Genomic DNA, 21,049 nt, shown 5'->3' with positions numbered 1-21,049 from the left:
GCTGCTCTTCCAGAGGTCCTGAGTTCAACTCCCAACAACTACATGGTGGCTCACAACCATCTCTAAGTGGGATTTGATGCCCTCTTCTGGTATAAAGGTGTACATGCAGCTAGAGCTGCATATACATAAAATATACATATACATAAAATAAACAAACGTTAACAACAAAAATCCAAACCAATGACTCACTGGTATAGTAGTTTACACCTGCATGCCCAGCACCCAGAGGCTAAGGCAAGGCTACAATGACTTCAAGGCCAGTCTGGGCTAAAAAGCGAGATTCTTGTCTCAAACACACACAAGAAACCCTAATGCTGCCTTGAAACTGTTGATTCTATCATTTTAGATTTTTACAAATGTGTTTGATGTGTGAAGGCATTTTGCTTGCACATATGTCTATGGACCACATTGGTGCTTGGGCCCTCGTAGGACAGAAGAGGTTAGATCCCCTGGAATTGTAGCCTCAGATAGTTCCACGCCACGCCAGGGGTGCTAAGAATCAAACCTGGGTTTTCTTCAAGAGTAACCAGCGCTCTTAACAGCGGAGCTGTCTCTCTACCCCCAGACTGTTACATCTTAAACCAGCAAATCGTGCGGTATGTGAAAGAGACCTCAATAAAGCTGTTATTAAAAACAAAACTATGGGCTGGCAGGATGGCTCAGTGTGAAAGAGAATTTGCTGCCAAGACTGAGGGCCTGGATTCGATCTCAGGAACCCGTAAGATAAGGAAAACCAGCCCCCACAAGCTGTTTCCCACAAGAATGAACTCGCACCGGTACAAAAATCAGTGTAAAAAGAACGAAAAAGCAACCGTTCTAACTTGTGCCCTGTCCCTCCTATTCAAGAGTCAACCATAAACCACGGCACACTTACCATATCAGCTAGAGCAATATACAAGAACATTCCTCCAGCCAGTGCAAAAATCCAGTTGGCAGAGAAATGACTTCCAGCCAGGATGCCAAAGGCCAGCCCCACATAGCAGCAGCAAGCGGAAAGGAAGTTGAAGAAGAGAGCCTGCTGGATGCTCATACCAGCATTGAGCAGGATAACAAAGTCTCCTACAACAGGGAAGAGAATGGGAAGGGAGGTGAGTCAGGACACGGAACACTAATGCTTCCACTACGGAGGAAGCGTGGGTTAAAGTCCCAGGCTCAAGGACGGTCCTGGGATGAAGGCACCTCCATCTTCCATCTCTGGCTATGGCCTCCCGGCACAGGGGCTGGAAAGAACTCACAGGGTTTTGAAAGTCCATAAATAACCAGCAGTGGCCTCATTGCTCCCCACCTAGAGGCTGGAAATAATTCACAGGCTCTTAAAAGGAGAGGACCAACTAGCAACGCCTCGTTTCTTTTTCGACTGCCGGTGAACTAAAAATAGCTCCCTTTCTCCTAACGGGTGGTACAGAACTGAGAGAGGGAGATGCTAGTCACCAGCCAATACATGCCACAGTTAGGACCCTGAGTTATCGCTGAGTCTTGAGTCCTGGCTTCTCAGTCTTCCTCTGTGAAACTACATACATCCTTAAGCTCTGTTTTTCACACTTCATTCACCTGCCACACTTGAGCTGACTCCCAGCTTCCGCAGGACGAAAAGGTCATACGAGATGATCATCTTCACTGAGTGTATCAATAGCGTATGGGGCACCTGATGAGCCCAACATTTGTTTGCTAATAATCCCCTTGAGGATTCTAAAAGGCAGGCGCAGTTATTAACCACACTACACAGGCGAAAAAATAAGCCACAATATATGGGGCTCACGGAATAAAAATCTTCCTGTAAAAACCTTCACCATTCTAAGCTACGCCCCAGTCAACTGTTTTAATTTGGAAGTTAGTCGGAACACGGTGGAGGTGGAAGAGGGACAGGCAGCAGGGAGGAGACACAGGAAGGGTGTCTCAGGCACCAACTGAGGCGGCTGGCCCAGAGGGAACGGGAACGTGGTGCACTCACCCAGCTCGTGTGGGAATTCCTCACAGAGAATGGCCACTGACGTGCTGATGCCTTGGAAAACAGACACAGTGAAGGAGGCACCAATAGCCAGGCCATCGATGAAATTGTGGAGACCGTCGCTCAGGGTGATCATCCAGGCCAGGGTACCAATGTCAGAGTATCGGACCCCTTTGAGCCAGTAGCAAGCACTCTGGGATGCCTGCAGGTCCTACGGGAAAGCACACCTCAGTGGACTTGAGATTACAGGGTGACTCCAGTAAGCCTGACTCGAAGAGGCCACGGCTTCCTGAAGGCTCCCCCGGGAGCTGATGGCTGCTGACCTGCACAGACATCGAGCCTACGATGACCTTCTCGTCCGCGTCAGGTGCCTTGCCATCCAGGTCACTGTTGCAGTGCTGGGGAATCATGTGATCCAGGTCCCCATTCTGGAGCTTCTCCGTCACACCCTCCTCCTGGTCCTTCTTGGAAGGAAGAGTCTCAGAGGCAAAATGGTTATGCCCATGATGGTGCTGGAGAACGGCAAGGGATTGGTGTTACTGACCCAAACTACCAGCCCAACACAGTCAGTACCCGCTCAGAGGAAGCATGCTAAGGCCAGGGAAGATCTTATTTCCACATCCAAGGAAACCAGCTGGCCACACACGGGGATATGGGAAAACATTTGTATCCGAAGACATGGACATGAAGATAAGGACTTCCTATCAGACAAAGAAGTAGTCTCCCGATGTCACTAGATCCAGTGAGGTGACCACTACTCTCAGTACTTAAGATTCCTCCTTCAAGAGGGCCACTTCACTCAACTCTAGCAGGCAGTGACCCCATGCCAGGCACCAGAGGCCTCTTATGGGGGCTACACTAGTCAGCGCTGTTCCTGGGTGCATGTCACCAAGCCTCTTTACTCTCCTCTATGCAGAGACTGCCAGGCTTGCCCTGCAAGTGCCTTCATGCACTTAGGCATTTCGCTGACCCATGCCAGCATTTATTTGTTTGTTTGTTTTTCGAGACAGGGTTTCTCTGTGTAGTTTTGGTGCCTGTCCTGGATCTTGCTCTGTAGACCAGGCTGGCCTCGAACTCCCAGAGATCCACCTGGTGGCTACCAGTGTTTTTTTTGAAGTTTCAGAGTTTTCCCCTAGCTATTCCATCACTACCCCAGGGTCTCACCTCATTTTTCTGCTTCAGGAGCATCTTCAGGATCTTCTCTGTAAAAAAGAAAAGGTAGAAGCCCCCAAACACCACCGCAGACTTGGAGACATAGTTGTCCTGAGGGTTGAAACCAAAAGCCTGTGGGCCCAGGAAAAGAGAGTGAGTGTAAGTAAACAAGCCCTCATCTCTCCCTGTCGCCTGCTTACCAATCTCTCCGCTCTAGGAAAGAGGCAGCCTGGGGAGCTCTGCTGTCTACACATTCTCTTGCCAGCAAAAAAAAACTAATCTTGACATTCCCCGATATGCCAGCACTCGCTGGGTGGGTATTCTCTTCTGATACAAAAGACAGACCAGCTTTAGGATTTCCTGACCCTGGGGTTTGCAGCCAAGACCTTAAGTGTGCTAAGGTCTACTACTCTACCACTAAGCTACATCTCTGGCCCATAAATAATTATATGAATCATACACATATGATATATACGATTTATTTATATGTATGTGTCTGTGTGTTTGCGAATGTGCATGTGGGTGGCCATGAAGGGGGCATCAGGTCACCTGAGCCTGGGAGCTGCAGGCATCTGTGAGCCATGTGGATGGTAGGAACCAAACTGGTCCTCTGAAAGAGGAGCAAGCATTCTTAACTGCTGAGCCATCTCTACAGCCTCGAGCTAGGCAAAAGACACTGCAGGTGGTTGTCTACTTGTTTGTTTGTTGTTGATCTCTTTTGAGACAGGATCTCATTCCATAGCCCAGGCTAGCCTCAAACCCATAGCAATATCCTACCTCAGCCTCTCTAAGTGCTAGATTATAGGCGTGAGCTACCACGCCTCACTTGGCTTTCCTTCCTTTCTTCCTTCCTCTTTAACTAGGTGTCACCACAGAGACCATGCTGTCCCAGACTCAGACATCAGCCTGCCTCTACCTCTCCAGCGCTGGGGATTAGAGGCTGCTTTTCTCTTTTAATGAGAACATTGCCTTAGTTTCTGTCAGTATTTAGCCACACAAGCACTCAGTCATCAAATCCCACATGTAAAGGGAGGCCGCTTGCGTTTATTTTTGCCTAATCCAGTGTCCCTGGTTGATCTGCCCATAAACACAATGGGAAGTGGGTTAGTGACAATTGCTAAAAAGGGAAATCCATTCCTGCTCCACAGTAAGAATTGCAACATGTTCCTGACCACAGAACCTTGAAAGGACCACAAACCAAAAAAGCGGGCTACGTCCCTGCAGGTATCGATCTTGGGGTGGTTTAAAGCTGGTCCTGCAGTTTCTGAAGCTCAGGAGGATGAGGCAGGAGGATCCCGGAGCCCAAGAATCTGAGGCCAGCCTGCCCAACAAAGATTCCAACTCTTTAGAATATAATAAAAAATACGTTTGAAAAGAATGGAGTGGAGGTGATGTTTCTTTGAGTTCCTTCTGGAAACTTTACTTATTAAATAAGGAAAGGAGAAGAGGATTCACTGACACAGAAGACAGGTGTAGCCAGAGACCTGTCCTAAATTGGCTCCTGGTTTATGGTGCCAAGTGTCCAATGGCCTGTTTGTCTCTTCTCTACCAGAAAACAGGCTCACAGAAACTCCATTCCCAGAACTCAGGAGGCTGAGGCAGGAAGACAGAGCATTTGAGATCATGGAGTGAGATTGCCTCAAAAAATAAACTTCAGCCAGGCGGTGGTGATGCACGCCTTTAGTCCCAGCACTCAGGAGGCAGAGGCAGGCAGAGTTCGAGGCCAGCCTGGTCTATAGAGTGAGTTCCAGGACAGCCAGGGCTACTCAGAGAAACCCTGCCTCAAAAAATTTTTAAAAACTAATTAATTAATTAATTAGATTAAATAAATAAAAAGACCTCCAACTCTTTCTGGGACATGATACAGACAGAAGCTGATCCTACTGAAGGGGAACCCCAAAGTCCTTCGGGTGTTTAAAGTACCACACTTAGTCACAGCCCTCTAGCATCATCTTCTAAGAAACCTGGAGGGCAAATGCTAAAGAAGTCCCACATTCAGGTGAGCTCTCCTGGAGAAGAGGTACACCCTGGGGAAAAAAAAAATGTGAAGGAAAAGAGCCAGGAGGTGAGGTGGGATTCAAGAGCACGGGACTCAGACTCATGGGCCCTGGGCTTGGGGCAGTGGCCTCTGGTGCAGGTCAGACTCTGTGGGTAAAGATGACTAGGTAGATAGGTATCACAGTGCTCCACTGGGAACACAAAACAATACTGTGGAAAACAGTGTTCTCAGAAGCATGTGAAACTGTCTCTTGCCTTTGCTCAGGCCTGTCAGACCACCTACAACGAAATGCCTTGTGCTCATCATAATTAGCAGATCTGCTGAAGGCATCTCACTAAATCAGATGGAATGCCTCTGAAGCTGACTACTCAGGCTTGAAAACATTGGCTCCCTCCTCTTCTGTGGAAGATCATCCACACGAAGGTGCCACAGACATGCTGTTTCCTTTGGATTTCCTCGGCCCTCAATCTCCCTACCAAAGAGAACTGGGATTTTACTGAGGCCCTGTGGATTCTGTCATGCTTTTGTTTCTCTGAATTGAAGTCCCCGCACTGAGAGTCAGAGCTACATTAGCTTCTTTTTCTTTTTCATTTTTATTAAAAAAAAAAGTGTGTGTGTATGTATATATGTATATATATATATATATATATATATATATATATATATATATATATATATTTTATGTGTTTTGTCTGCATGTACCACGAGTGTGCCTGGTGCCTGCAGAGGCCAGAAGAGGGCATCCAATCCCCTGGAACTGGAGTTAGAGTTTGTAAGCTCTGTGTGGGTGCTGAGGCTCAAACCAGAGCAGGTCTTAACCACTGAGCCATCTCTCCAGTCCCAAGATACTGGCTTTTCACTTAACAGTCCCAGCACTTTGGAGGCCCTCGTGTGCCTTTGAGGTCAATCTTACTGTTTGCCATTTTGAACAAAGAACAGAGAGGTGAATGGCTGGTCCAGGATGTAAAATCTGGGGATAGAAAAGATGGGTTTCGACCCAGCTCTTAAACCTCTCTGAGCTCCTGCCTTGGTCCGAGCTTTCCAAACGGAAAGGACCTTGGGAGCTAGTCCCTACACCTTCCATGCGAACGGAGGGGCCGCCCCCTGTGCTGACTGTCCCCTAGCAGACAGGGGGGTGCTTTGGGGCGAGTGCTGCAGCTTGCCATACCTCGGGGATGAGCTGGAAGAGGGCGTTGGAGTAGAGGGTTCCAATCGCCAAGGCTATGAAGTAGAGCAGCAGCCTCTTGTAAAAAGTCTTCTTCATGAAGGGCACCACGCTGGCCCCCATGAGGGAGCAGAGGGAGATGACGGTAACGCAGAGGAGACCGTACCCCCATACTGCCAGCCCACCCAGGACAGGGAGCAGGGCAACCACCATTGGGGAAAGGAGGTGGAGAGCAGAGTTGTGGGTATTAACGAAGGAACCCGAAAAGAAAAACCAGAGACAAGTAGGGAGGGAGAGAGAAACAGGAAACTTGTTAGTGATTCGAGGCTGATGCAATTTCCTTCAATCATTGCAGGAGGGTATGAGGAGGAATTTGAGGTGGCCTTGGAACCCTGTGACACTGTCCCTGCTCCTGAGGTGGCCGACTCATACCCGCCAGCTGGTGTGACTGGCAAACAGGGCGGGATGCGGCCTCATCACACACACCGCGTGCCCAGGACCAGCACAGACTGCGAACTCAGGGCCTTTTAAAACAGGGCACGAGAGCAAACGGGAAGAAGAAGATGTTTGGTGGGTCGCTGGCTTTGCTTCTGCACACTGAAGCCACCTCGCGGAGGCACACGTGACACTACCCACGGGTGGGGTGGTCTGGGGAAGGTGTAACAAAGTCACGTGCAGGGTGGGACAGGTAAGACTCGCCACCCATCAGACGCGGCTTCTGAACAGTTGTGTCTGTCTGTTCCTATGTGCTCTGGGAGGGACCCGGTGTAGAAAGCAGAGTTCCAAGGCCAACCCATCATCGAAATCTATTTCAAAGGCATTTTCCAAAGGTGATACATTCTGGGTTGTGAGCACAGCCCTCAGGAGGGGGCAGCACAAAACCGTACCAGGACGGCAACCCCCGTGCGACCCGAAGGGCGTAACACGGACAGTGGCAGTAGTGCTGGCCGAACGGGCAATGAATCGTGTCATTTCAAATCCTTAAAAACAATTAGTAAATTCAATGGCTGGAGCTGAAAAAAAATAGCCCAAGGTGAGGTCTCCCATGGGAAGAACTTTCTAGGTCCACGTCAAGTTTTGAAACTGTTAAGGGAGCTGACCTTAATTCAGTGCTTCCCTTGTGTAGAAGGAGGAGGTGGGTGGGGCATGACACCTCATGTGGAAGCTTTCCTGGGTCAGTCTCTCGGCTGAGGAGAGCTGGGAAGCCAATGACATGAGTTTTTATGAACGCCTTCACACCACCAAAGGGGTCAACCAGGTAGCTACATACTAGTTCTCCAAGAGTAGCACGTGACTGGGCTGAAAAGGGGCAGACTGTCAACTTGGGTCTTATTTTTGTAGCTCCTCAGTGATGACAATTAACAAAACAAAATTACTGGACACTTAAAAACAGTGGGTGAGTTACCAGGAAGCCAGACCTGTCAGGGAAAGATCAAGATGCAAGGTACCAACGACTGAGCTTCTCTCTCGGGTATCGCATTTGTTTTGGTGGGAACAACATATTTGCTAAGTTGCCCAAAAGCTGTGATCCTCCTGCCTCAGACTTCCAAGTGCTGCCACAGCTGCCTTGATTAAAAATCGGGCTCACACGTTTGAGGCCAGCTCTACACAGAGCCGCTGTAACTCCCCCTCTTTCCGCCTCATTTCTCGTGGATGATCAAATGGAGACCACACACGAGCAACCTCACGATTTCCCTTAGGATACAGGGCCTGCCTTGGACCACGCACCCACAAACTGCAACTTTCCTTTGGACTCCGATAAACGGGGGTTCTGGTGTGCAGCCAAAGGAGGTTCCCCAAGAGGGGCCACAAATGTTAAGAACCTTGCATCTGATGTCACCCCGAACAGGCCAGAGGCCAACCTGAGTGAGCAGAGGAAGGAGAGAAGGTACTGGACCCCCTGATATGAAGAGTAGATTCATTTTCTGGGGTGGCAGTTATTGGGAGCCTTAGAGCATAGAGGGAGGATGTCAGCCGGAGGAGGGCTCGGCTGGGGCGGCCCGGGAAAGGCGAACGCGCGTCTGTTCTACTGCACCTCTGGGATGAGCTGGAAGAGTGCGTTAGAGAGCAGCGTTCCAATGGACAGGGCGATGAAGTAAGTGAGCACACGGCTGAAAAACGCTTTCTCCGTGCACGGCAGGACCAGGACTCCCAGGAGAGAGGCCAGGTTAATCAGTGAGACACTGAGGAACCCAAAGCCCCACACTGCGGAGGAACAAGAAACAGACGAGGGCCTCCATTACTGAGGGCGGGCGCTTCTGCTGCTGAGCGTGATCTAGGCACACAGAGGTCCAGCAGCCCCTCAGGAAATGCTTGGTGACTCCATCTCTCGCTAGGGAAGCCTCAGAAAAACAATGTCAAGGTTGCTGTCCGAGCAGCTTACCTTTTAGAGGAAGAGACTCAACATGGAGGCGTGTATACCATGGCTTAGACAGCACGTGTACTTATCAAGGCAACACGTTAGGTCTGGTAGCTCTTGCTGGCTACAGAGGGCTTCCGAAAGGCACCCAAGGACTCAGACAGGGTGAATCCACTCTAGCTAGAGGGGCGGTACTAGGAGGTGGGGATAATGAAGTAGCCAAGGGAGGTCATAAAGGTTGGCACTCTTACAGTGTAATGGAAACAAAGAGTTAAAAAAAAAAAGAGCATATTCACATGCTGGCCAGGACCCAATGCCCTGTGTTCACCAGCCAGCCCACCCAGGGTCTGGTGATGTAGTGGAACAGTCTGGTGCACATGTCAATGATCCAAATCTACCCCTCACTCCACTCCCCCTCTATTCCTTACTTACCTTCAATGGCGCTAGGCTTCCCCTCCTCTGTCTGCTCGTTTTCCTCGTTCTCCTGGTTTTCTGAGGTGCAAGCCCTGGAATCCAACTGCTGGAGAATGGTGGGGCAGAACTCCCGAAACTCACTCATCCCGATCTGAGACCGCTCACTGAAATTGTGGGCAGCAAAGAGGTCTCCAGAGCTAAAGCACTGAAACCAGAGGAAGAGGCGGGAGGGCTCTTAGAACCTAAAAGTCGGGCTCTGCCCCGCCAAGTGGCAAGGTACTCAACCCTCTGAGAAATAAAGAGAAAAAACGGACGCGGCCAAATCGCAGAGACTCTGGAGACGCATCTCCAGGGATAGATGAGTAAGGAATCCCTGCACTTGAAAAGGTCAGCCACCAACATGCTTAGTACACACAGCTGAAAATGGATGCAGGAAGAGGTTTGGGGAACATTCAGATCCCCAGGGGGACCTTAACCTCAGCTACTTGGGTGGCTGAGGCAGGAGAACTGCAGCTTCAAAGGATGCCTGGGCTACAAAGGAAATTCAAAGCCAGCCTGAGCAGCTCGGCAAGACCCTCGCTCCAAGCGAAGAGAGAATACAATAAAAGGAGGCTGGGGAATGTCATTCAGGCGTGGCGTGTCTGCCCAGTGTACGCCTGGAAGGTCCAGGTCCAGTCCTACTGGGAGTGGGGTGGCAGTGGAAGACAAGCTTCCAATCACGTGACCAGGGTGTGCGTTCAGAAAAACTGGATTCTATCTGCAAACCTGATATCCAAATTTGGCTGCACGTCACAACAGCTCAGGGGACTATTCTGCTAAAATGCAAATTATAGAAACTTCTGCTGGAGTACGGACGTGTGCTGATTAGCAGACACAGGTACCCGCAGTGACCTTGGGGAGTCTCGCATATCATGGGAAACTGAACTTGAGAGCTCTCCCCACGCCCTCTCTCTGTGCGTGGACATGATGTATACACATACATATTCAAGAGGCCAGGAGAGGACATGGGGTGTCCTATCCTTCTAGTCTCCCAACCTTACTCCCTCGAGACAGTGTCGCTCAGTGAACCTGGAGCTAGGCTGGCAGCCAGCGGAAAACAGAACTGCCATTACAGATATTTCACCTGGGTGCTGGGCATTCAAACTCGGGTCCTCAAGCTTTCAAAGCAGGGGCTCTTACTACTGAAACACCTCCTGAGCCCACACTACCGTTTTACTAATTGCTCTTTATTCACGTAAATCACAGTCCTTTCTCTGCCTGTGCTTTTATCAGGGTCTGCCCATGAGAGTCAGCCCTCTGGGAATGTCGACAATACAGGTTTTTAGACCAATAAAGTCTAAGTGCTGCACTCTGTTGACCCCAGAATACTGCTGCAGACCCTAAGGCCCATGTCTAAGTCCCTGATGGAAGGCCTGCCTCTTACCCACTGCCCATGTGGCACCCTCGGCCTCCTCAGTGATGCCGACACTGGTCACACTTGAGCAGCTCTGCGTGCACGCTACACGGTGCCCTGTCCACTTTCTCCTTTCAAGCCCCAGCCTATTCATCCTTCTAGGTGTGGCTTCAGCGTGCCTCCTGCACAAACCCTCAACTATGCTGGCACCTTCACTTCTCACAGACGAACCCCATAATTACAGCGCAGCCCACAAAATGTGGTACTTGGTTTTCAGCTAGCTGAGCTCCTCCACTCAACCACGGTATGCAGGTCCTCTGCAGAAGGAGCCAGCGCTCCTAACCACTGAGCTCCCTGACTGTGACTTGTGTCTCCCCACTTCCCACAATGCTCTGGGAGGAGCAAAACAGAATGTAAGGACTTTGCTGGCTGACTCCTATTGGGCTGCCACAAGTAGCCCCTGATTCCAAGTAGCTGTGATAATACGGAAGAACACAGAACCAAGGGCTAAAAGTCCCGGGTTTTATCCAAAACTAGAGACGAGATCAGTAAAAGTCTGAGACTAGAGTCTCAGCCCCCATCCCAGGAACCCTCATGAAACCACTCCCCAGAAAAACAATTCCTCCTGCATCTGAGGGGGCTGTGAGGCGCATCTGGCGAGGTGTGTGAACAGCAAACTCTCTGCCTGCGCTGTCCTGGGAGCCATGGTTTGCGAGCAATGACCCAGGCGCGGCAGGAAACTAACAGGCAGGTAGGTGGTCAGGAGGCCTCACTGGACGTGCAGATGCGTCGATCCCAACAGAGGTGGCAGCTGACTGCCACCGAGGCCCACCCGACAGAGAGGAGCCTTACCGTGGAGAGGTTCCTGTGTCCTTCCCTGGGGTGTGTAACATTATCCCGGCCTACTCCCACATCCAGGTGGTTGAGCAGGGCCTTCAGCTGTGGCAGGGTAAGGCTGTCATTCTCCCCATAGCGGTTCATGAGGTTTTCCAGGAAAGAGGTGGCGCTGAGGGCTGGCACGGCAGCGGATGAGGCGTGAGTCTGGGGGACAGTCCGCCATATACCAAACAGCACCAAGAGGAGGCAGCCAGGGAGGGCTGGGTGCAGGGGCTTCATGGTGACCAAGTACACCTAGAAGAACACAAAGCCAGGTGAGGGCAAGGTCTCTATCTCTCCCCCCAACACCCAAGTGACTGCCAACTCACCACCCCCGTGCCAAGGACAAGGGTCCCCTTCCCTCAGACTCCGAGTAGGACAAGCATCTAAGTGTGACGTAGTCACCCTCTCTGCCTGCTCCACCTGGCTTTGGAGAAATCCTTTTGAAGGGGTAAAACGACAAGAAAAGGGACATGCTGGGCATTGGGGTCCATGCCTCCCAGCATCGAGGAGAGAGGGGCAGGAGGATCAGGAGGAGTTCAAGGCCAGTTTCAGCTACACAGTGAGCTTGGACTATAGAGGAACCTGTTCCCCCAAAAGGGAGATGTAGGGATGGAGAGCTTTCTTTCTTCAGGTGCCCATACTCCTGTAAGAAACCCTGATAAAATTCACTGTGTCAAAACACACATACTTACACACACACACACACACACACACACACACCCCAAATGGAGAAAGGGGACTAGTTGGGAAGAGAAAGGGATTCAGTGGGAATGAGACAAGAGAAGGTCCTAGAGAGTGAATAAGATCAGAATGCATTATATACATATATAAAAATGTCATAATGAAACCCATTACTGTGCGTAATTGCATCCAGTAATGGGTTTCATTATGCTAATAAAAATATTGTGCTAATAAAAATTTATTATTATTTTATGTGTTTGGGTATTTTGGCTGCATCTCTGCCTATGTACCATGTGTATACCTTGGTGTCTCCAGAAACCAGAGGAGGGCATCATGTCCCCTGGGACTAGAGTTATGGACAGTTGTGAGCCACCACATGGGTGCTGGGTCCTCTATAAGAGAAGCCAGTGTTCTTAACCACCGAGCTGTCTCTCCGGCCCCTAATCAGAAGTTTTAAAAAGAAGAAAAACAGCCAGGTGGTGATGGCACATGCCTTTAATCCCAACACTCAAGAGGGAGAGGCAGGCAGATCTCTATGAGTTCGAGGCCAACCTGGTCTACAAAGCGAGTTCCAGGACAGACAGGGCTACACAGAGAAACCCTTCTCAAAAACACAAAACAAAACAAAAACCTAAAAGAAAAAAAACAGAAAAAAGAAAACAGAAAAATGCTTATCAGCTCTGTCTAATATTGAGAACACATATTTGAAAGCTCAAGCTGGTGGCAGCACATCCCTACAATCCCAGCACTCAGCAGGCCACGGCAGGCAAGTCACAAGTCTGGGCTACACAGTGAAACGTCATTAAGACAGTGCAGTAAGCTTTACAGCTCTGTAGCAGAATGTTTCCCTAAGGTGGAAAAAAAAAAAAAAAAAAAAAGCCCTGGTTCTACGCCCAGAACTGTAAAACACAACACAAAGACTTCATGTTCGAGGGACCAAATCACAGAATTTATCTTTTTTCTAGAATTTCCGTATTTCAGACTGTATCCAGACTTCTAGAATTTACTCTAATCAATGCAATTTTAAAAATAAGAAGCAGGGGACAGGAGAGGTGGCTCAGAGGTTAAGAGCACCGACTGCTCTTCCAGAGGTCCTGAGTTCAATTCCCAGCACCCACATGGTGGCTCACAAGCATCTGTAATGAGATCTGGTGCCCTCTTCCATATACATAATAAATAAATAAATAAATAATAAATAAATCTAAAAAAAAAAATAAAAAAAATAAAAATAAGAAGCAGCAGCAGCTAGGGGCTGGACAGACGGCTTAGTGGTTAAGAGCACTTGCCGATCTTGCAGGGGATCAGGGGTCAGTCCTCAGTCCTCACAGGGGCAGCTTGAGCCATGTGTAACTCCAGTTCCAGGGGATCTGGGGCCCTCTTCTGGTTTCCATGGACTTACACTCAGTGTACTTAACATACATGCAAGCAAACATTTATACACATAAAATAAATAACACTCGCAGAGATCCACCTGCCTCTGCCTTCCTCCCAAGTGCTGGGACTAAAGGTGTGTGCCACCACCGCCCGGCTATAATATCCAGTTTTAAAGCAGAATTATTTCATACAGTTAAAAACTTCACAAGGAACAAAGAAATACGGAAGCTGGTTACGATTTTCCTGTTAATCATTTACTTCCCTTAGTACAGTTATACCTTAATCAGTGACAGCAGCACATTGGGGACGCCAGCCCATCTATCACTGTGATGGTCTCCTCCCCAGGGAGGCGGAATCCAGCACCAAATGCTTCACCACATACCGCTCCACCTCTGTCTAAAGGAACAGCGTCTCCATGTCTAAAGGAGCGGCATCTCCATGGCTAAGAAACAGGCCTGCCTGAACCCTGCCCCTGCTGTTTGAATTCCCACACTGTTCCTTACAAGAGAAAAGGCATTGGGCAAGTCACTCAGCCTCAACTACCTCCATTTTCTCATCTGTAAAGGCAGTCAGTACTCATCCCACTGGATGACTGGCCCTCAAGATTTTAGGACTAAAGTGATGGCGAGGCCCTCGCCACTAATTACCTGAACTAAGATACTCGAAATCTGGCTCCACCCGTTCAGACTGGCCTGAATTACATAGTGAGACAAGAGGAAGAAAGGAGAAAGGCCAAAAGGGAAGGGAGAGGACCACCCCTGGAGAAAGGCTCTAGCTCAGTCGTAGAGCACGGGCCTCACGCGTGCAAGGCCCTGGACGGGATCCCTAACACTGGAAAAAGAAGAGAGGCTGGGTGTGGTTGGGCACACCTTTAATCCCTTGGGAGGCAGGTAGAGAAGATGGATCTCTGTGAGTTCAAGGCCAGCCTGGTCTACATCCTGAGTTCTAGGACAGCCAGAACAAATAGTGAGACCCTATCTCAGAGAGAGAGAGAGAGAGAGAGAGAGAGAGAGAGAGAGAGAGAGAGAGAGAGAGAGAGAGAGAGAGAGAGAGAGAAATGAGAATGAAAGAAGAAAAAACAAAAGCTAACCAGCGAGACAACAAAAATCTGGCTACAATCATTCAAAGACAAGATTGCTTTGCCAAATTTGATTTTCAAACATGAAGCTGCTAATGAAACTTTAACGAAACTGTTCTGAGACCCTGTAATTGCCTTTACATCAACTAAGACACACAGCTCCTCCACCCTGTCAGTCACGTAAGCCACAACACACCTGAGGGTACTCTGGCTTTAGACCCCACACATGGGACCCAAAAGCTGGGGACAAAAAGGACGTCATTCTTCAGTCGGGAGGCAGAAGCAGACAGATTTCTCTGACCTCGAGGCCAGCCTGCTCTATATAGCAAGTTCCAGGTAGCCGGGGCTACAAAGTAAGACCCTGTCTGAAATAAGTTAAGTAAACAAACAAATAATTTTCTAAGGGTTGCTCTTCGGTGGAATATACTTTCAGCCATACAGCAGGAAGGACCAGACAAGGGCAAAAAAAAAGGCAGTCTGCAAAATGATTATTTTCCAACTCAATACTCTGGATTCACCACCTAGAACCAGGTTAATCTATGCTTTGTGGAGTGGATCCTAGGCAAAAAATTAGACTAAAACCCACTTCAAAAGACTGACATGGTAGCACATGCCCACACTCCCAGGATTTGGGAGACCAAAGCAGGAGGGTGAGGAGTTAAGGCCCAGCCTCAGCTACAGAGTGAGTTCAAGGCCAGCCTGGGCTACAAGAGACCCTCTCTCAACAAAGAAAAATGGAGGGAGGAGTGGAGACCGGCCATCCGGCCAACTAGCCGTGGGCGTCTGTGCTCTTTTCTGTCAGCACGAGGGCTGGGCGTGTGAGGGGCAGAGGTCTAAGCAGATCGAGTGAAAGGAGCGGTGGTGGTGGGCAGCAGATAGCCAGCCTTTCCGCAGGGCAGATCTTGCTCTGCCTCTGACATTCACTCACTGCTCCCTTTCACAGAAGCTAGGGAAGGTATCCCTACTTAGCAGATAAGGAAGCTGGGACCAGGAGCCTCGCAAATAGATCCAGTGGCAGCAAAGTCAGGAACTGAATTTTTCATGAACCGAAGTCAGGTCTGAAAGACATCCAAGCCCGGGCATCCAGTGGGGGCCCGGCACGAAGACAGAGAGTCTGTGCCCTGGCTGCCATGGAGAACCACGGAACTAACTCTGCTGGCTGCTGCACAGAGACCTGCCAGGTTCCCAGTGGGGACCCTAGATTCAGGCTGGGGATGCCCTGAAGATCTGGTGGGGAGGGACAGCCGGGGTGCTGATGAGGCAAGGCTATCTTACAGGGCTCCTGCTGTAGAATCCTCGAGCAGAGCACTGCTCCTACTTCAAAGACCTTTCTCAAATTTCCCTTCCTTCAGCAACTTCAAAACACGACTAAAAAAGAAACAAAAGCCTTCCAAATGTGGGCGCCGCGGGGTGATTTTACCTTGGCAGCTCCACCTGGATGGGCATTCAGGTAGAGGTTGGCATTTACAATGGATTGGTTTTCTGGTGGCCTCGTGGCCCCTTGATCCCTCCCATGGCTTTGAGGGCATCCTGCAATGCTACAGAACTGGCACCTTCTGGCTGTGCCGTAACACAAGCCTGGGGCTACCCGGGTTTCTCCAGGAAACCTCTTCTCTCTCCCTCTGCTGGAACGGCGGCTCCCTTCTCTAGAAAACACTGCTTTGGGCTTTGCAGATGAGACAGTGTCAAGGCTCTGAGGTGCAGGCCAGTCCCTGCAGGAGGGAAGACCCAGTGAGCAGCGTTCTGTCACCTGGCCCAGCCCTTGAGCTCATCTCACCGGGAGTAGAGTAAGGGAGTCTAAACACAAGAGGGGCCCTCAGGACTGCTGAGGGCGCTACAAACTCAAGTGACCCTGGCCTTTGGGTAAGCATGAAGGGCGCTCTCTGCCCCAGCAGAGCTCTTGGTCCCCCGCCCCCTTAACTGTAAGGGGAACAATGTTTACAGAAGACTCTTTGAAATTAGCCAGGCATGGTGGCTCACATTTGTAGTCTGAGCACTTGGGAGGCAGGAGGATTGCTACTGGATCTCCACAATTGAGTTCCAGGCTACACAGGGATGCGCATGTGAGAGCACACACACACACACACACACACACACACACACACACACACACACACCAAAAAGCAAGTAAATAACAAAATCCAGGTACCCTGGAGGAAATAGAGAGGCAGGAAACACACCCAGCTCTTACCAGAGGTCCTCACTCTGGCCTCAGCCCCACATCTGGCCGCAGGGGAGTCCCTGCAGTGCTCCCGGAAGTGCTAGGAAGAGTGGGGCAGAGGCAAGGCTCTGGTGTGTGGCCACTCAGTCCAGGCCCTGCTCACTAAAGAGCCTCTGGAGTTTCCCCCGCTCTGACCACTGGGCTCAAGGGTCGAAGGAAGTTATCCTAAAGCCTCGGGTCCGTCCCCAAGCACTAGACCACAGCCTCAGGGGAACAAAACATATAAAAGGATGTCGACATGACACTCATCCTAGAATCCTGGATCACTGTGATGTCCCCTTGCCTTCCTCAGTCTCCTAAACGGGAGTCCTGCTGACTGTCACCCCCTCATGGGGTCCGGAAGCACCTACAAATGGCAGTTCTGTCTGCTCTGCTGGCACACTACTGCACTAGTTACGGGGTTCAGTCTTTCTAGGCTTAACCCAAGCGAAGGGAAGCACTTACTTTACTTTGAGGTAACTAGGTGGTAACTTGCCACGATGTTCAGTCAAGAAGCTGACCACTGAGGAGGAGAGAGCAGAAACCTGAAGGATCGTGGAGTGGTCAAGCCTCCCTTCCCTGGTCCCGCCAGCTGGCCAGGAGGCCCACTACTCTGTACCCAGACTCCCCGGAGCATAGCCACAAACACAGACACACAAACACACTCACACAGGCTCCGGTACAAACTTGGCCAAGGCAAGAGTGTTTCTGAGGCCACGGAGAGGTAGGTGTACTTATGGCCCTTCCCCTCCCTTGTCACATGGAGCACTTCCTAGGTGACCAGGCTGAATTTCAACCTCATATCTTGTTTATCTCTGAGGACAGGATGCCTGAAAGGCCAGAAGTTCCATTTCAGGTGGGCTAGCCAGAACCGGTTGGTGCTAAGATGGCTGCCAGAGTGACCGAACAACCGACATCACTACAATTCCAAGTGTCTGCTGAATGACACACCTCCCAATTGCCTTAACCGTGACTAGAAAGCAGGCCGCTCTCCTACTGTAACCCCAACTGTGACAACCTAAATGATAGGCCATTTCTCACCAAGGTCCCCAAACCCGGCAAGAGACAAATGGCCATCAATTCTTTGTCCTCTCCAACTGAGGGTTATGGGGACAGCTCCTGGAGGGAAGGGGAGAAGAAACTAGGACAAGGAGATCTGCCTCTCTCTGGTAGAGGGGCTCCAACATGCACACCGACCTGGGGATACCTGCCAGTTCCAGGAGAGTCCTCCCCCTTCTAAGAGAAATGGAAGGAACTCTACCAAAATAGACTGAACCACGTCTGCACTACAGGGAACATTCACAAAAATCCCAGAGCAGAGACAGAGCCGCCTCCCTGCCTCGCTCCCATTCTCCAGACCCAGAGCGCAGACCTGAACACCCTCTGTATGCCTGGGGGAAGTGGGAAACAAATCAGCCACACCTGGGGGGAAGAAAGCCGGTTTCCTATTTTAGGGACAATGAACATCAGGCAGACACAGGCAGAGCCAAGCATCCCAGCACCACAGGATCCGAGGACGACGGTTCTGCCCATTGCCAGAAGAGAGGGAACCAGATAACAGCATTTGTGAGAGAGACTGAGGCACGAGAGACACGAGTTCTGGGCCAGCCTGGTCTCAATGGTTAAACTCTATCTGAGAGAGAGAGAGAGAAAGAGAGAGAGAGAGGGAAGGAGGGAGGGAGGGAGGGAGGGAGGAAGGGGAAGGGAAAAAGAAAGGGAGGAAACAAATCATAAAATAGGCCCAGGGAGATAACTCAGTCCCCAGCACTCATGTAAAAACCAGTCAGGTAAACTCCAGATTCAGGGAAAAACCCTCCCTCAAAGAATAATGCAGGGAGCGACTGAGGAAGACGCTCAGCATTGACCTCTGGGCTCCAGACACTCCTACACACACACACACACACACACACACACACACACACACACACACACATACACACACACACATACACACACACACACATACACATACACACACATACACACACACACACATACACACACACACACATACACACACACACACACACACACACATACACACACACACATACACACACACACACATACACACACATACACACACACACACACATACACACACACACACACACACACACACACACACACACACACGCACACACACACACACACACACACACGAGGCATGTGCCCAAATATACATGACACACACATGCAGAATGGAGATAAACAGCATACAAAAAAAGGAAGGGCAGGGAAAGAGGAACCAAATAGTACCACTGAGGCACTAATGGATTATAGTTGTCAGAGAACCAAATTTTGCCAGTAACTCAGACCAGAAATACCGACAAAGGAAGCTTGAGAAGGCCAATGTAAACGGTGAAAAGCAGCCATGAAGGCAGCTGCGGCAAAGATGGGCAACACAAAACTTCCCTGAGAAGAAGGGAGCTACACCTGAAGACTGAAGTAACCCACTGCCCTCCAAAACTGTTCAAGACAAAGACACTGCCTCACTCAGACAGAGAACTCAAGGACCAGACAGGATTCTCCCTGGACTCATAGACTTTAAAAACAAACAAAGCTGGGCGGTGGTGGCGCACGCCTTTAATCCCCGCACTCGGGAGGCAGAGCCAGGCGGACCTCTGTGAGTTCGAGGCCAGCCTGGGCTATAGAGTGAGTGCCAGGACAGGCACCAAAGCTACACAGAGGAGCCTTATCTCAAAAAAATAAAACAAAAACAAAAAGGCTTTGGGGCTGGAACAGTGGTCGGGGCTAAGAGTACTTGTTGCTCTTGCAGGACAGGGGTTAGATTCCCAGCACCCACACGGTGGCCCACAATCATCTGCAACTCCAGTTCCAGGGGATCCAACACCCTTTTCTGGCCTCCACAGGCTCTTGCACACACATAATGCACATACATTCACACAGGCAAACATACACACATAAAATAAACCTTTAAATTAAGGTATAGCGGGGAGGGAGGTCTTGGGTTTTTACATGGAGTCAATTCTGACCACTCTCATCTTCCCTATAGAAACACTAAATATTAGAAGATAAACAGGAATGTCCGCACTACTCTCACAGAAAAGCTTGGTGGTGCGCAACTCTGATCCCAGCACTCAGGAAGTAAAGCAGGAAGATCAGGAGTTCAGGACTAGCCTTAGCTACATAGTGAATTTGAGGCCAGTATGGGTTACACGAGACCCTTTCTGGAGGAAAAAACAAAAACCTTTTCCTTGTTGAGCCTTGAAGCTCAGGCTTATAATCCCAACTACTTAGGAGACGGAGGCAGGAGGATTATGAATTCAAGGCAAGGCCATGGGCCACAAAGTTGAGTCCAAGTCCTACACAGTATGTTCAAGGCTGATTTACTCAACCTATTTCAAAAAAAAAAAATTTTTTTTTAAAGTGGGGATAGAATTTGGCAATAAATTGCTTGTCTAACAACTGTGAGGTCCTAGGTTCAATTCCTAGAAATTTAAAAAGAATTTTTTAAAAGTATTATCCCTTGCCAAGATATAATTAAGCTAACAGGTAGAGATTCCCAAGCATGAAAGAAATTCCCTTGCCAGGGAAGAAAATGACTTCACAGTGAAATGTAACCCCCCCCCCACAGAGAGAGAGAGAGAGAGAGAGAGAGAGAGAGAGAGAGAGAGAGAGAGAGTTGAGGGGGGTGCAAAGAAGGCAACAGAGTCCAGGGAGTAAGTAGGACAACAGAGGTGCTGGCCCTCAGCCTGGTGTAATGACCTGAGTTCAATCCCCAGAACATATGTAAAAACGTTGGTTGTTGGGGCTGCAGAGATACCTGTAGTTAAGGGCACTTGTTACTCTTACAGAGGACCAGGGTTCTATTCCCAGTACCCACATGGCAGCTCACAACCATGTATAACTACGGTTCCTGGGATCTGTGCCATCCTCGGGCCTCCACAGGCACCACATGGTACACATACATATGGGCAAAACACTCGTATACATAAAACAAAAATAAATCTTAAAAAAAAAAATTTTTGAAAGAAGTTGATTGTGGTGGGGCCCAACTGTAATGCCAGCACTCACACATCAGGAGAGAGGCTGAGATAGGAGAACCATTCAGTAGCTCATGGGCCAGCTAGCCTGGAGCACCCAATATGCAGACCCAGGAGACCCTGCCCCAAACGGAGGGAGAGGAAAATGCTGTCCTCTGACTTCCACAATGGCACACGTTCACATACACACAAAAATAATAAAATAAATTTTTAAAAAAGAGAGAATGCTTACAAAGGCAGAAACCAGGGGTAGAAGAAATCCTTAAAAAAGAAAAAACAGACAATCCAATAACGTAATTAGCATCATCAGGGTGTGGGTGAAAGGAGATGGGGGCAGGGTGGTAAGGCAAAAGTCCTCCTCTGAAATAGAGCAAGAGTCAATAGGTACTGTCTAAAGAGA

General features: G+C 49.6%; 1 protein-coding gene across 3 annotated transcripts in view; it reads right to left on the bottom strand.

Annotated features, from left to right (window-relative positions):
* LOC128107205 (metal cation symporter ZIP14) overlaps window positions 1-21,049 on the bottom strand; it is a 48,819-nt gene that overhangs the window by 4,131 nt on the left and 23,639 nt on the right. For 2 of the 3 annotated variants that reach the window (XM_052732826.1, XM_052732825.1), the window contains 7 exons: window positions 11,283-11,561; window positions 9,056-9,242; window positions 6,268-6,437; window positions 3,113-3,232; window positions 2,272-2,460; window positions 1,952-2,159; window positions 875-1,059 (listed from right to left, as the gene is read on the bottom strand). In XM_052732826.1, the coding sequence (XP_052588786.1) occupies window positions 875-1,059; window positions 1,952-2,159; window positions 2,272-2,460; window positions 3,113-3,232; window positions 6,268-6,437; window positions 9,056-9,242; window positions 11,283-11,546 (1,323 nt within the window). In that variant the 5' untranslated portion in view covers window positions 11,547-11,561. Of the gene's footprint in view, window positions 1-874; window positions 1,060-1,951; window positions 2,160-2,271; window positions 2,461-3,112; window positions 3,233-6,267; window positions 6,438-8,299; window positions 8,470-9,055; window positions 9,243-11,282; window positions 11,562-21,049 lie in introns of those variants that run through there. The other variant, XM_052732827.1, reaches the window with a different exon arrangement.

This window comes from Peromyscus californicus, unplaced genomic scaffold (genome assembly GCF_007827085.1).
Source record: "Peromyscus californicus insignis strain IS unplaced genomic scaffold, ASM782708v3 Scaffold_12__1_contigs__length_115047231, whole genome shotgun sequence".
Taxonomy (NCBI): Eukaryota; Metazoa; Chordata; class Mammalia; order Rodentia; family Cricetidae; genus Peromyscus; species Peromyscus californicus.
This window is presented reverse-complemented; position numbering and strand designations above follow the sequence as displayed.